This window comes from Nelumbo lutea, chromosome 5, assembly GCF_056320005.1.
Source record: "Nelumbo lutea isolate HS-2025 chromosome 5, American lotus-T2T, whole genome shotgun sequence".
Classification (NCBI taxonomy): Eukaryota; Viridiplantae; Streptophyta; class Magnoliopsida; order Proteales; family Nelumbonaceae; genus Nelumbo; species Nelumbo lutea.
The window spans coordinates 15,179,209-15,195,374 of record NC_142688.1 but is presented as its reverse complement, the minus strand read 5'-3'; the positions used below and the strand labels follow the sequence as shown (position 1 = coordinate 15,195,374).

Here is a 16,166-nt window from a genome sequence, read left to right as displayed (position 1 = left end):
GGGGAGGCCTTGACCGGCCTCGGAGCGGGGTGGCGAGGTGGAAGTAGTGGTTGGTTCAGTGGCAGTTGGGGGAATTGCTGTTGATAGTGATACTGGGAGATGATGTGGAGTACTTGGTGCTGGTGAAGCTGGTGCTGCTGGAACTGTTGCATTTGGGCTTGCATTGCCCGCATGCACTGCATCAGGTCCTCCAACCGGTTTTGGCTAGCTGCCAGGGGGACGGTAGTCGGTTCAGTGAAGGTTGTCTCAATGGGGAGAGGAAAGGGGATGCTTGTGGTAGGAGGGTTTACGGGTGCCACTGCTTGTGGCGCGTTCAAGCTGGGGATTGAACTGTCCAACGCACACTTCGGGGACTTGAAGTTGCTCCCCGGTGGCGTTTATCTCCGTGCCACGTCCGGTGTTGCTAGAGGAGGCCATGAGTGTTGGGTTTTTTGAAGAAAAGGGGTTGTCGATGTTTGGAGGGAGGATTTTTGAAGCGTTTTCCCACAGACGACGCCAATTGATGGAGCACGATCCGGCCGGTCTTAGCTGTCCGCGGCCTTGCTTTTGAACGGGGTAGCAGGGAACCTAAAACGGAGGAGATGGGGAAGCTCCGGGGGAAACCCGGTGTAGAGGCTCCGAAGCTCAAGTTAGAATCCTTCAAAAGCAAGGTAATACCAGATAGCGCAAAGTTTGCATACCTCTGTTGTCGGAGGGCAGGGGGCTCTTATAATCACTTCGTGCACTCGTCCCGAGTTCCTTGTCAGGTCAGGTACGATTACCCTTGTGCTTGTCAATTCGGCCGTCGTCCTTTCTGCTGAGACAGAACCGTCACTGCCTAACCGTCATCTAACTGGAGATGGCGGTGTCAGTGGCGGTGGCAGGTGGCCGTTTAGGGTGCTGCCGCCAAACGTTAGGTCCCAAGTCAGTCAGGCGCGGCACCCTTGGGCACGAACTTCCTTAGTGTTAGGCGATGCGAAGTGCTGAGCGAGGCGGTCTTGAGCTCGGAGGTATCTATAGGGCAGGTCAGTTCGGTGAGGTGTATCCCGAGCTGTTACAAGGTGGGTCAGTTCGGCGAAGTGTATCCCGAGCTGTTACAAGGTGGGTCAGTTCGGCGAAGTGTATCCCAACCTGTTACAAGGTGGGTCAGTTCGGCGAAGTGTATCTGAGTTGTTACAAGAGAGTTCGGTGAAGTATATCCCGAGCTGTTACAAGGTGGGTCAGTTCGGCGAAGTGTATCCTGAGCTGTTACGAAGGGTGAGTTCGGGCCCCCAGTAGGGAGTTCAGTCCACTCGTGTCCCCTTGTTCCCGCCTAGGCTTGGCCCTTTTTCCGAGCTGTTGTTTCTGCCACGTGTCACGTAATAGAGAGGTCGGGCCAAATCCTCCTCCATCACATGGGACATCAAATTCTCATAACGGGGCCTATAAATTTATTACTAAAATGGAATATTACTATTGATTTCATAGCCAGCTGATATTACATTCATCAATCCTAATTACAAACCGGGACATGCTATGTTCTTAAAATATATATTCCATTTTTTATTTTTATTTTTATGAACATTTTCTTGTGAGCTAGAAATTTATGAACTTGATTTGGGCCTGGGTCGGTTCAGTAGGAATAAGCATGGGTTGGTTTATTATGGTTTCATGGCAGAACTTGGAACCTATCTTATAGGGATTTGTTCCATGTTTTTGGAATTGGAACCTATCCTGTAAAGGTCGGTTTCAAATTCGGGTTTGGCCTTGGTGGTTCCAGGGTTGGTTTCAATGTCTATTCATGGAACCTGTTCTTTCTTTACTCCTCCCTTCATAAAAAAGAAGCATGTTTTTAAAAACTTGATTTTTAATAAATATAATATATAGTTTGAAACTTATATTATTTTTATTGATTAAATTAAGTAAATTAATATGTAGATTATCATTATATGGTTCAAAGCTTATTAGGGGTAATTTGGTCTTCTAAATCAAATCACGAGACATGGACTTCAAGTGACACCTCAGCACTACTAGACAAATTAGCTCGACGAGTTAGTCTCAAACACCTCATACACGCTGACGTTCACCTCGACTGGACCTAGTTGGTAGGTTTCCTAACTCACAACAACCCGCCTTAGAGACCGGTCGAGCTGTATGAATCCATGACGATCTACGAGCGAGCTCGCTAACTTGACTTGAAGAAACATTACCAGCCCAAGATATCCATAGCATTAATGCCACGACCATTAGGCCGATCTACTACACTACACGCCCTGGAGTTACTCGGACAAATCGTAACCCCACACACAGAACATGTAACAAATGCAATAAGTCACCAAATCAAAAAGAAACGGTTCCGCAAGAAGAGGAGACCCATTGCAAGGGGATTCAGACCACTGACTCCTATATAAGGCACTCATCTCTACTTATAAAGGTACACGCGATTATTAACTCTCAAGCTCTCTCATTCTTTTAAAGACTCTCAAAAAATTCTCTAACTTAAGCATTAGAGTGCCCTCCCCGGGTAAAGACAACTTGGGCACTCTAACCCTTCTTCTTGCAGAACACATAAGCTCGGCCACCTCCAGCTTGGCCCTAACAAGGAACCATCCAAATCGGCGTCCGAGTCATTTGACATTAGGGAGCAGCCAAATAGCGCTACATCAAAAACTTATAATTTAAATTTAAAATTTGTAAATATTACTTTTTACATTACTTATTATATACATTCAAATATTAAAATTAAAACAAATGATCAAATAATTTAAGTAACTCAATGATCAAGTGAGACCGTGGCCTTTCTAATCATGAGTGTTTGGGTTCAAATCTTCACATCCCTAAATGTATTTTGGGGTTTATTTTAAAGGAAAGTTCAATTCTAAGATAGGTTCCACCAAGGCCAATCAAGGTCAATTCATTGGGTCGATTCGTATAGAATAATCCCCGAACCAGCCGGAGTGAAGGTCAGTTCCAAGAATTTAGAACCAGAACCCTATCCTATAATAAATTGGATAGGGTCGATTTAAGGCTGGCTCAAGGTAGATTCCAGATATAACCTACCCATTTACTCACCCCTACGGTTCAGTACCCTTCTCTTTTTTTCACTAGTACTAGCTACTACACTAGTGAAATTGAAATTAACTTGTCATCATAGAAATTAAGTTGTAGTGCGTAGAGGTGGTCCAGGTGGATAGGCATATGAAAGACCTTTTTATAAGCCCCGCATTCTATCCTTGCAAGTTGCGGCTAATGCTCTGGTGTTAGATCTTGCGAACGTATCCACAAGCCCTACCTCTAAGATGCCAAGTGAATCCTTATCAAGAAATGGGAATTAAGAGATTTATAGAAGATTTAGATGGCAGAAATTAAGCACGATCATCTGGCACTCTAAAAGATCAACATTGACGCTGCTGTATATCCATAAAGGAAATTTTGCATGTGAAACAGGTATATTCCTCTTCCCAGTTGGGCTATGGAGGCTAAAGCAGCTTATGGAAGTTTTGAATCTTCTGATGATGGCCACTGAACTGGGTTTATTCAAAAGGTGAAGACGATGTAAAATAATCCATCATTGGTGTCTTTTTCTGAGACTGAGATATACCTTGGCTAATCAAAATATACCATTGCCGATTGCATAAGTATTCTTCAGGCATGGTTTTATTTCTTGGCCAATTTCACTCGTCGTGTCAATAATGGAGCTGTGTTATCTACTCCTTTGATACACATTTCTTGAAGCATGCAAGTAGCTAGCTAGTATTTCAGGGGAGAATAATTTCTCTATTTATTTGATGAATGGAATTCACCGTCTTTTAAAAAAATGGTTAGAGAAAAACGCGTCCCATAGGCTAAGCGGTTGCACTCGTGGACTACTTGGAATTTTCAGAAGTCGTTGGCTTGCCAATATCAATTCAAATTTCAAACGAGTCATGAAGTCGTGAGACTTTCCACCAGGAAAACGACACACTCCACACCTCGAGTACTAATTTAAGAGAATTTTTTAAACTACCTTTATGATTTTTATGATTTAGTTAATTGTTTAAAAGTATTCAAAATTAACTAATACTTCTCCTGTTCTATTCTATTAATAGAACGACGAAAAAAAGACTTACCTTTTATTCTTCTTTATATTTTCAAAATAAAAACTTCAAACCTACTAATGGTTTACAAGGTCAACTCAAAAGTTTCAACAGTAGCCGAAAAAACAAAGACAGTTTCAACTCAAAAGTTTCAACTTAAAACTGGAAATGATCAACTAATGGGATTTTCCCCTTTTTTGCTGTTCTTTCTATTTTTCTTGGAAATATACAAGTTTTTATTCTACCCGATAACTCGGTGAATGATCTATTGATTCTGCGAAGCTTAAAAAGTAAATTTATATTAACAAATTTCGCTCTTTTTGCTTCTCTTCTCCTGCTATTTAACCACAAGGCCTTTACGGTTGTTTGCTGGATCTTAGAGTTTATTTAATTGAAGTGCAGACAGAAACAACAAAGAAATTTAGCTACGGTTGGTTGATAATGTGGTTCCTTTCTGGGTCAGAGTTGTTTTGGGTTCTGAAGATTCAACTAACCTCTTTCGTTTTCTCTTGGATATCGGTACTTTTTCCATCCCAGTTACTGAGGTGGGATGTCATAAACTTATCAATCTTTGGAAGAAGCTGCTCTTTGATCATGACAGGGATTATGAGGCTAAGCAGGGCTCTTCTCTTAGACTTGTGTAGTGGACCATGAACAGCAGCAATGTTGCATTTCCCCAGAATATCCAACATGGACTGGGGGTAACCGGGAATAAGACCTTTTCCTTCGTTCAACAGTATATACCTGTTGAGCTCTGGATCCATGGAAACTATCGTAGGGCAGCCCAATATGTGTGATATAAATAAGCTTCCATACCTGTTTTATGGATAAAGGGAAGGAAAACTTTCACATATTGATGAAGTTGTAGAATTACAGAGGGAAGTTGTAAGAATGATAAGTGACTTAGAATGGTAATTCAAATCTAAATCAGCAAGAAGACCGAAGATTAAAACTGTTTCATAGAAAGAAAACCCAAGATATAAAGCTTTTTCATGCTTAAAATCTTCATAGCTTTTTTTTTTTAATCAAGAAATAAACCACCTTCTTGGAAGAACCAAGAGCTATTTCTCATTAACGGTATTCTATTCGTGGGAGGTTTGCTAGACTAGAAAGCAGGAAGACCAACTTATATCAGTAAAAAGGAGGTTCCCTTTTTGCATGTAAACTAACTTGGAAAGAGAGCTAAAAATAGCTTAAACAGGATATACGTTTTTGTAATGGTAAGCACCAATGCATCTGAACCAATATGGCCAGAAATGAGAAAAAGAAGAAACCATCCCTAAAACAGGGAAAAACTGGTGACCTTAACCATCAAAACAAGCCAGAGAAGGAGAAAGAACAAAAAAGAGCAGGAAAGACATGGTCGTCAATGAGTCGATATTTCATAAATGCATTAAAATGGGTAATTAGCACCGAGAGAAGAAGAAAAGAAGAAACACCAGCCATAACAAAAACCAGGGAAAACAGACCTTGCTCTCTGGTTTCTCATGAAGCTTGGCCCTTCCTTCAAAAATTCTGTAGTCTCTCCAACCACAGGCCACCCCATTGTCCCCAGAGGCAGCCCCTTCTTCCTGTATCTCACCTCATTCCATCTCAATAGAGCAGTGCAAATACAGAGCCCCAAAACCGCCATTGGTGCTCCCAAGAAGCTCAAAACACTCACTACAGAGTTCAGAGAGCCGTAAATGAAATGGGTATTTTCTGATGCTCAGTTGCTCACGTTCAAATCAGTCAATGGTAATATATGGGCCTCTGGACTGCTTTCCAAGGAGGGAGACCACAGCCCACATATGCCAAAGGCCATGCACGACCACCCAGGATCTTATAACCACTCTGTTAAGCACCCAATTAAGTAAAGCACGAGAAAGAGGGAAGAAGAAAAGGAAACACAGTAAAGGGGGGTTACTGGTTAGTGGCGAGTGACCATTCTTTTCCTTTAATCTTTGTCTTATCACTACCGTGGTTGTCGTGAAGTTACAGACAGAACAGAGGAAAGCGGAAAGAAGAGGGGAGAGAAAGGGGAAGGGGAAGAAGAGAGATCGGGGGAGAGAGAAAGAAATGAAAAGAAATCTGAGGTAGAAGGAATGTATATCGTGTCGTGAGGTCGGGGAAGATGAACGGTATTTTTCTCCCAATTGTCTAAATGGTTAATATAAGAATAGTATCGAAATTAAAAAATATTACAACCGTGGATTTCAACGGAAAGTTAACAAAGGAGGTCTTTGTCTCACACTCATAGTACAGGGGTCTTTATCGCAAAACAAAGTACGGGAGGATCTGGTCTTTATAATTAACCGTAAAAATAAAGATTGTGCCTGAATAACTCCCTTGTGAATCACACGGGGACTAATCTAATACGGTGGACTGGCCGGAGGTCTGAAATCCGAATTCCATGCATTCCATTCGCCCGCTTTTGACCCCTCTCTCTCTCTCTCTCTTGTTGTTGCAGATGGTAGATACTAGATAGAGAGAAGACCAGACTGTCTTATGACTACTTGAATTGTGAAGTCAAAACCCTTTATAATTTAATTTGTATATCAATCTCATTTCATCATGCCTGATGTCACCCAAGTTTAAATTTACAATTTGACAATCACATAAATAATATATGACAATAAAAACGGCCCGTCAAATGATACCACCATAGTATATATTATTTATTTGCTTCTCACTTCCGGTATGATCCCACAGCTTTCGTGTTTTTGCTACAAATTTGCTTTGACTGGCGGGGGAGAGGTTCACACCTTCAAAGATGCGTGTGGAAGGGGGGAGTTGATTGATTCGTTTATACTAAATTACCATTTGAAAAAAAACTCAGAAGAAGGGGCATCATATGATGATTGGTTCCTATGAAAATGAATACTTTTATTATAGCAAGAGCTGTCAGACTTAGAGCCGTTGGTTTCATACATCAAAATTGAGTCTGGACCTGTTAATGCTACATCCATTATGCTGTGGATTGGGCTGTATCCTCCAATCAAATCCCGACAGTTGTTTATTCACTCATCCTGTGATGTGAGCTGTATCGCCAAACAATGCAATTATCTATGTATGGTAGGATTGCTCCCAACCTCGTCGAGGTCTGAATTGCACCCATGGTTTTTTAAAACGACCTGGAGATCGAACCGATCATGGGTCTGACTACTGGGTTAAATGAATTGGCTGTTTGAAATAACAAAAAAAATAAAAAATAAAAAATGGTCAAACCGTTCGAATAGTTAATCGCCCTAATCAATGATCTATTGACTAAAATCAATAGTTTTGAACAAATTTTCAATTTTGGAAAAAACCGAAACCAATCACTTGACTGATTCTTAGTTTTTCTGGTCCTACTATCCGGTCCAGTCTGATTTTGAAAACCATGGTTGCACCCACCCTGTCCAAACATGGGGCAGGTTGATCATTTACTGAACTAGTATTTCCTATTTCTTAACTGGCACATGAGTGAGAGTGAGAGTGAGAGTCCAACCATGATGGGATTACTGCTTCCAAAAACAATTCTAACATATAAAGTTAAATTTCACGAAATTCCTATTGTATTTAAATAAAATGAACTTTTGGATATAATAATAAAATAATTCGTAGTACAAAATAAATATTCATATATATAGTAAAATGTTTATAATTCAGGAAAAAAAAGTGTATCCAACCTTCCAAAATTTCAAAAAGATATTTCATTATGGATCAAGGGCCCGAAACGATCGAAACTAAGAATCCTTGACTTGGACTTGTATGTATACTTGGACCGGACCAAAACAGGACAGGGGACATTGGTTCTCTTCAGGCCCAGCCGCACCAAGCCACCAATGCAACTTTCAAATTTCATAGGCAACGCGTGCACCGAGTGGCACGTGCCTATCACTAGTTATTGATTTGATAGTTGATACTGCGAATCTGCGAGGAATTGAAGGCCGCGTTGGCAACGTGGAGTCGTGGACTTTGATCAAGCTTCGTACCCTATTATAAATAACCATGGACTATTGCAGGCAATTCCATCAAATCAAGGCTGTATAACGCATGCAAAAGGCATAAGCTTAGCTTCATCCATCTCTCTCTTTGTCTGTCTGTCAGCCTTGTTTCAGAGCAAGCAGGTTTTGAGCCAGCTAAAGCTAAAGCTGAACCTGAAAGGATGTCTTCTCCGATTAACATCCCTAGGTGGACTCCAAACGCAAGCCCAACAAGGGTACCTCTACCTCACCACCAGCCCGTTCCACAGGTAAGAGATGACGAGACGGAGACGGGAAGCATTATCTCCTCGGAAGAAGATTCTATGTCCCATCATGGCATGGAAAGGACTTTCCCTTTCAGCGTTTACTCTTCTCCTCCACCTTCCTCATCATTTCCCAACCCAATGGAGGACCGTCATCCTAAAGCCTTGACAACTGACACTGAAATTGCGCAACATAATTCCGAGGTGAGGGAGGTTCAGTTGTCGACCAACCATGGACTACATGCGGGTATATATGGTGCTCGCCACCCAGTAACTTCTGAGTACCGAGCGGACGGCATCTACTTGACATGGAAAGATCTATACGTGACGGTTTCCAATGGAAAAAGCGGAACGCGAGCCATCCTTCAGGATCTCACCGGTTACGCGCAGCCCGGCGAGGTCTTGGCCATCATGGGTCCTTCCGGTTGCGGCAAGTCAACTTTGCTTGATACTCTGGCCGGTAATAATTAATGCACATTCCAATTAATAGCCCAACCTGTTCTTTCCTCTGCTATAATTCTTTCGAGTTTGGATTTGAGACGAACTTTCACTTTTTTAAATATAATCACGTATCTAGAATCTAGATGATGATAATTAAAATAATAATATATTTAAAATTTTCATAAATTTTGTGTATTTTTTATTTTTTGTTTTCTATTATTAATTAGATACAAATTGTAAAATCTAAATCTTTTTTTTAGTAAATAAAGCAAAATGAATATTATATTAGAGAAAAAACAAAAGAAACAAACCATACATTAAGGTTGATTGGCCATATTTTGGATCCACCAATCAATCATGGACAAACAAATCAAACCTATTTTTGCCAATATATCATGGACAAATAATCCAAATCTGACCGTATAAACATATCATCTAAATATGTGATAAATAAATCAAATTGTAAAATTTCAAGTATCTTTGATGGACTTACTTGTTTGGCTAAATTTCTCTTTTTGTAGTGTTTTTTTTTTATCTATCTTTTTTCTTTTATTTATTTATAAAAAAAATAAGATTTAAATAGATATAATTAAATGAAAAAATAATAATAGTTTAATTGACAATTTAAATCTTATAATTAAATAGAAACTAAATTTAAATATTTTAACCATTGTATTTAAGGGTATCAATAGTATCCAAAAAACCAATTTCGAATTCGAGATTCGACGTAATCGAATCGAATTCGGATGATTAAAATAGTATAAACGGTTGAATTCGAATTTAAGTTGATTCGATTTCGATTATATTATAAATATAAATATAATATTAAATAATATATTTCTATCATCCCCTTTTAATGCTTTCTGATCTGACATATCTCTTACAAGATACAGGGTGTTTATAGTTCGCGTACTATTCATTTTCGATTTACCAATAGGCTACTGACATATCTCTTGCAAAACACTCAATTATCTTCTGAGATAAGACCATTCAGTTTACTTTTTCATTTACCAATAATGTACTGTTCATCTCATCTCCCCATCTCTGCTATTCCATCTCATTTGCCTCGCTTCTCCCCCATTCGCCATTCCCCTCCGTCTCTCCATGGTATGAAGGTGGAGGCATTGTTGGAGAAAAATCAGCTGAATGTTTGGGGTTTTCAAGTTCTCCGCATCTTTTTAATGTTTTTTTCCTGTTTCTCTTTTGATGAACGATCCCCTCTTTCTATCTCTCTTGCTCTCTCTTTATTCTCCATCTGTTCTTTTTCTCTTTTCTCTTTCTCTCTCTACGATAAAGGGTTTTGTTATTATGACTAGAGACTTAGATGCTTGCTTTAGATTTTCTAAGTGTTTTGTTTTCTTTTTTTTTTTTTTTTTTCATTTGTTGTTCTTCGTTTTACTTAGTTTTTTAGGTGTTTTGTTTTCTGTCTTTTTTCGTTTGCCTGAGTTGTTTCTTTATGGTGAACAGAGCCTCGTTGTTACACTTCAAGACTTAAGAGTTTTTTATGTTGATTCGAATAACCAATCAATTCGAATATTCGATTAACCAGTCGAATTTGAATTCAGTTGTTAACTCTTCACATCCGCCGAATATTTAATCGAATTCGAATCATCACTTTTACAATCGAATTCGAATTCGAATTGGTGTGATTCTATTCGAATTCGCTCCGTTTACAAGCCTAGTTGTATTAAAAAATCGATCAGAATGGAAGGTCGAACCATTTGGCCCGGGAACTAGTTAGGTAACTAGTTATGTTTTGGCCCTGGATCACTAGTTTACAAAAAATTGTTGAAATGGTTAGAGAGCCGTTGACCAGATCAGTTTAACCATTAAAATGTTCAAGTCAGTTAATGGTTGGGTTGATTTTTAAAATAGAAATTATATCATAATCTTGTTTGATTATTTCCAATGGTCAAAATTAATTAGACTTTTTAGATTTTCAATTTTTTCATTTCTTTGATTCTTTTTAATTTATAACAATAAAAAATTGCAACTCCAATAAAGAAATAAAAAAATCAATGCAAGATATGAGAAATTAAACACCGATCTTATATTAAAATCTGAGATACACCAATGAAGTAAATGATTTAAGATTTGAGAGAGATTTAGAGAGATGTAAAAGAGGCAAAACGGTGTTGTAGCAGCAATGGTGATGAACATGGAAATAGCCGTCGATGGTAGTTACTTCTTATTCTCAAGGCAAATGGTTATGCAACAATGATCAGTGAACATGGTGACAACCACCTCCAGCGACGCTTCCTTTTCTTTTTCTTCTTCTTCTCAGGGCAAATGGTTCTGCAACAATGATCGGTGAACATGGTGTCAACCACCTCCAGTGATGCTTCATTCTCTTATTCTTCTTCTTCTTATTCTTCTTCTTCATCTTCTCAGGGCAAATGGTTCTACAACAATGACTAATGAACATGGTGACAACCACCTTTAGCGATGCTTCCTTCTCTTCTTCTTCTCCATCATCATCTTATTCTCTCTTTCTTTTTTCTCAATTCTCAACTTTAACTAGCCGCCTCTTTTTCAAAGTCTCACACTCCCCTCTCATAATAATGTATATATATGCTGGACTTTGACCCGCTCAAACTAGACGATTGAACCGCTGTCCCAGAAACTAAAAGCCAAAGTGGTTATGTTTTTAGATCAGTTTTTAAAACATTGATTTTTGTCAAAAAAAATTCCACAATATTATTCATATTTTTAACAGTAGTGTAAATATAGAATTATAGATGTATTCAATTTTTTTTTTGTATTTTTGTGTGTAAAAATAATTCTGATATGTCACACTTACTTTTTGTTCAATATGATAAATACATGTTATTATGCATGTGCTTTAATGCTTTTTTTTCAAAATTTATGTATTTTCTTATTTTGTATTTTTTAAATTATTTATTTATTTATGGCATTAAATATTAACACATTTAACCCAAAAGTTGAACTATTTACTATTAGTTTTTATATTTCATTTTTGGCCAATTCTAAATTATGTAGTTCATTTTCATTTTCAATAAAAATAGTTTTGTTTATTACACTTATTTTTTAAATTTAATTAATAACAATATCATAAATGTGTCTAATTTTTTATATTTATTTATATTTTAAAATTTTAATTACCTAGCTATAACTTCATAGGTTGATCAATTTGATTTGGATTGTTGAATTGTTTAGCCACCACTTGGATAAAGAATGAAATTATTTTTTAGTCAATTTTAAAATTACGGGCTTATATTGTTAAAATATTGACATAGATCTAATTAGTAGCATTTATTAGTGAAAAATAACTTAAAAATACAGGATTTAATAAGAGAAAATGAGATTTAATACCTTAAGTATAAGACTTAATGAAAGGGGACTAAATGAGCTGGAAATTAATAATTGAAGTTACATTTTCAAACCTTACAATTATTGGAGATGGATTAAATACACAAATATGGCCAATAAAACTATACTAAAATGATTTGTATACTCTTTTTCAAAGAAGAAAATAAAGAGCAATATTTAGTCCAAAAAAATTTTGTACTGCATTCACAATTTATATATATATATATATTTTGTACTGCATTCAAAGAAGAAAATAAAGAGCAATATTTTGTACTGCATTCACAATTATATATATATATATATATTTTACGTAACCTTTTGACCACCTACAAAGAAATCAAAAGGTCCTTTTGTTTGACCGTATTTAGGATTGAACCCATCCAAGAAATTAATTCTAATAAACCCAACTCCAAATTGCGTACAGGGCGATTGGGATCAAACACAAGGCAATGTGGAGATATTCGTGTTAACGGGCGAAGGCAAGCGCTAGCATTTGGGACGTCGGTAAGAAAAGCATCCTAGCTACATCCTTGGTGACGGGATATATCCCCTAATTAATTAATTATCATCCACACTATATATCTAATATTAATGGAGGGTGGAGGGTGGAGGATGGAGGATGGAGGATGGAGGCACACCATCAGATCGATCCGAAGCAGTACTGAACTGAACTGAACAATTGGTTTTGTAATGTAGGCTTATGTGACCCAAGATGATACTCTAATGATGACACTAACGGTTAGAGAAGCCGTTTACTATTCCGCTCAGCTCCAACTGCCGGACTCCATGCCGTTATCCGAAAAGAGGGAAAGGGCAGAGATGACTATAAGAGAGATGGGATTGCAGGATGCTATGAACACTAGAATCGGAGGATGGGGTCACAAAGGACTTAGTGGTGGCCAAAAGCGGAGGGTCAGCATTTGCATAGAGATTTTGACCCGCCCCAAACTTCTTTTCTTGGACGAACCCACCAGCGGTCTCGACAGTGCAGCATCCTACCATGTCATGAACCGCATTGTAGGCCTCGCTCAGCAGGACGGAAGGACTGTTATTGCTTCCATCCATCAGCCTAGCAGTGAAGTCTTTGAGCTCTTCCACAATCTCTGTCTTCTTTCTGCTGGTAAAACTGTCTATTTTGGACCCGCTTCAGCAGCAAGCCAGGTATTACTTACTTTTCTCCATTCATTTGTTTTAATTCTTTTTGATATGATGAAACAAAAATGAATATCCCTAATTAACAGCTCCCGTTTTCAATTTATTATTGTACGTACCTAGTTCTTTTCTTCAAATGGTTTTCCATGCCCAAGTCGGAGGAACCCATCAGATCACTACCTTAGGACGATTAACAAGGATTTTGATACGGTAAGAGAACTCCTCTACTACAAGTACTCTTATTAAAGACTCAATTTTCTATTTAACAACGTTCTCTTTTTAACTTAAGATGTGATTCTTGATTGTTGTCAACAGGACGTCGAACAGGGCTTTAATGACCAGACTACAACCACAGAGGAAGTGATTAACGTTCTTGCACAGTCGTATAAGTCATCTGAAACTTGCCAGCAAGTTCAGAGACGGGTAGCTGAAATATGCAAAAGGGTATGGATTTACTCGCGGCTCGAATCATCTCCAAATGTTGCCATCTCAAACTTAAGATCGATGATCAACTCTTAAGTTAAGACCTGCTTTCTTCATTAATTTTTCAGGAAGGTGCGCCTTTAGAGAAGAAGGGAAGTCAAGCTAGCTTCCTCACACAGTCCTTTGTGCTGACAAGACGATCTTTCGTAAACATGTATCGTGATCTAGGTTACTACTGGTTACGATTGGCAATCTATATCTCTCTCTGTCTCTGTGTGGGCACTATCTATTTCGACATAGGTTCCAGCTTCGGTTCCATTCAGGTAAGATGGCGAACTTAGATCGAGAGAATTAATTCCTTCTCTACTATGGCTGAAAACAAAGAAGCTAACTGACTCGTTTATATATATTTTGTACATCTTTCAGGCTAGAGGCTCCATGCTTATGTTCGTTGCAGCCTTTTTGACATTTATGGCTATTGGCGGATTCCCATCATTCGTTGAGGATATGAAGGTAACCTAAATTAAAAATCCTCAGAGTTACGTAGATCTCTCTTTTTATTTTTTATCATTTTTGTTTATTTGATCAGTCTGCAACTGCAATGAGCGTTGAAATTTTAATTAATTTGAAACTGCGAATAACTATTTTTTTTGGTTTTCTATTAATTTGTACGTACGTATTCAGATATTCACACGAGAAAGACTGAATGGGCACTATGGAGTGGGTGCATTCGTCCTCGGGAATTCGTTTTCTTCAATTCCCTATCTGCTACTCACTTCTCTGATTCCAGGAGCAATTGCTTATTACCTTGTGGGTCTCCAAAAGGGAGCCGAGCACTTCATATACTTTGCTTTGGTGCTTTTCGTGTGCATGATGTTGGTTGAGAGCCTGATGATGATCGTTGCGAGTGTAGTGCCAGATTTCCTCATGGGTATTATTACAGGAGCAGGAATTCAGGGGGTGATGATGTTGAATGGTGGGTTCTTCCGATTGCCTGACGATCTTCCTAAGCCTTTCTGGAAATACCCAATGTATTATATTGCCTTCCACAAGTATGCCAACCAAGGATTCTACAAGAACGAATTTGAAGGTTTAACCTTCCCTAACAATCTAGCTGGAGGCCCAGCCACCATCACTGGAGAAGAAATTTTGAGGAACACGTGGCAAGTGGAGATGGGCTACTCTAAGTGGGTGGACCTTGCAATCTTGTTCGGGATGGTGGTTTTGTACCGATTCATGTTCTGGGCTATTATCAAGACCGCAGAAAAGGTTAAGCCCATTATCAGAGCTTTCTTAGCTACCCCGCCCAAACAGAAGGCCCAAATAATGGAGACCCCTTCTTCAACTTAGCTGTTGCAGACCTGAATTGGGTGTGTGTGTGTGTTTATTTCTTTTAATGTATTGCATTGATTTGTGCTCGTTCAATTTCCGTTGACGTGCATTGGCTGTTTTTTCATTAACTCTGTAATAGTCGATGATAAGTTTCATGTATTTTCGCTTGGAAGCCCCTTCCTCAGAGAAACAAGTGTTCATTCAATTCAATTCTAAGATTGATTTTTTTTCCCTTTGGGAAAAAAAAAGTTTTCATTATAGTCATCTGATCAAGCAAGTTTCAAGGATGGAACAAAAAAGACATGATCGTTAGGTTCTTATTTGTACATTTGCATGTTACCACCAGATTCTGTTCTAATCCAACTAAACGGCTGGCCAAAACTCTTAACAACCTATTGTAAAAGAGATAATAGTTAAATGAAATTCTTGAATAATATTGGAGCATGCCAAGTAACCAAGTCATTCAAGGAGAAGTAGTAGGAATAACTGAAGAATCTATCATGTGGCAAGATGATTGGAAATTAATTCCCTCTGTTTATGGGGCAAATTAATTTCAGTCTTAGGCCTCGTTCCCTTTTCGGTAAATTATTTACCCATGTAAGTGTACTTATCTGAGTAAGTGTTTCCTAGGAAAGACTTATTCGGGTAAGTGCATTTATCCATATTCTTTTATTTCCCATGTAAATAAGGCAATGACCATTTTATCCATAAAAATCCATTATTAAAAGGGGCATTTTTGTCCCATTCAAGTGTTGGCAATTTTTCCCCCAAGTGGGAAAGTTATTTACCCACGTAGGAGATGGGTATCACTTACCTGATGCCCGGGAAAATAAATTATCCCTGGTTTTCACATAAATCTGAAAATAGAACATGGAATTTTTGGTCAATAAAAATCAAAATCCCATTGACCAACTTTCCCCCTCTCAAAATCCAGAAAAAGAACACTCCCTTAAATTAAAACAGATGATAAATAGAGTGACAATTCCATTAAAACAGATGATAAATAGAGTGACAAATTAGTAAACTATGATGGATTGATCCTAAGTTCCTTACCATTGTCAATAAAAAACGATCGAACTGTTGACATGTAGAGCCATACGTCCTAGCGTATGCACGATGGTCGATAAAGGGAAGAGTTCGGACAGTCCAATTCTGAATTCTGAATTCCAGCCCAGTCATAGCAGAATCAAGAAACACATGTAAGTCATCTTTTTGAAAAGTTATGACAGATTCCCACACCAAGT

At 38.3% G+C, this 16,166-nt stretch overlaps 1 protein-coding gene across 1 annotated transcript; it reads left to right on the top strand.

The window, feature by feature from the left end:
* The first annotated feature begins 8,054 nt into the window (after positions 1 to 8,054).
* Positions 8,055 to 15,182, top strand: LOC148850547 (ABC transporter G family member 1-like). Its single transcript, XM_088943031.1, has 8 exons — positions 8,055 to 8,704; positions 12,440 to 12,519; positions 12,712 to 13,176; positions 13,291 to 13,377; positions 13,483 to 13,611; positions 13,719 to 13,913; positions 14,017 to 14,103; positions 14,275 to 15,182. Exons 1-8 carry the CDS (start codon positions 8,164 to 8,166, stop codon positions 14,938 to 14,940), a joined length of 2,250 nt encoding a protein of 749 aa, XP_088799157.1. The 5' UTR covers positions 8,055 to 8,163; the 3' UTR covers positions 14,941 to 15,182.
* Positions 15,183 to 16,166: the final 984 nt, after the last annotated feature.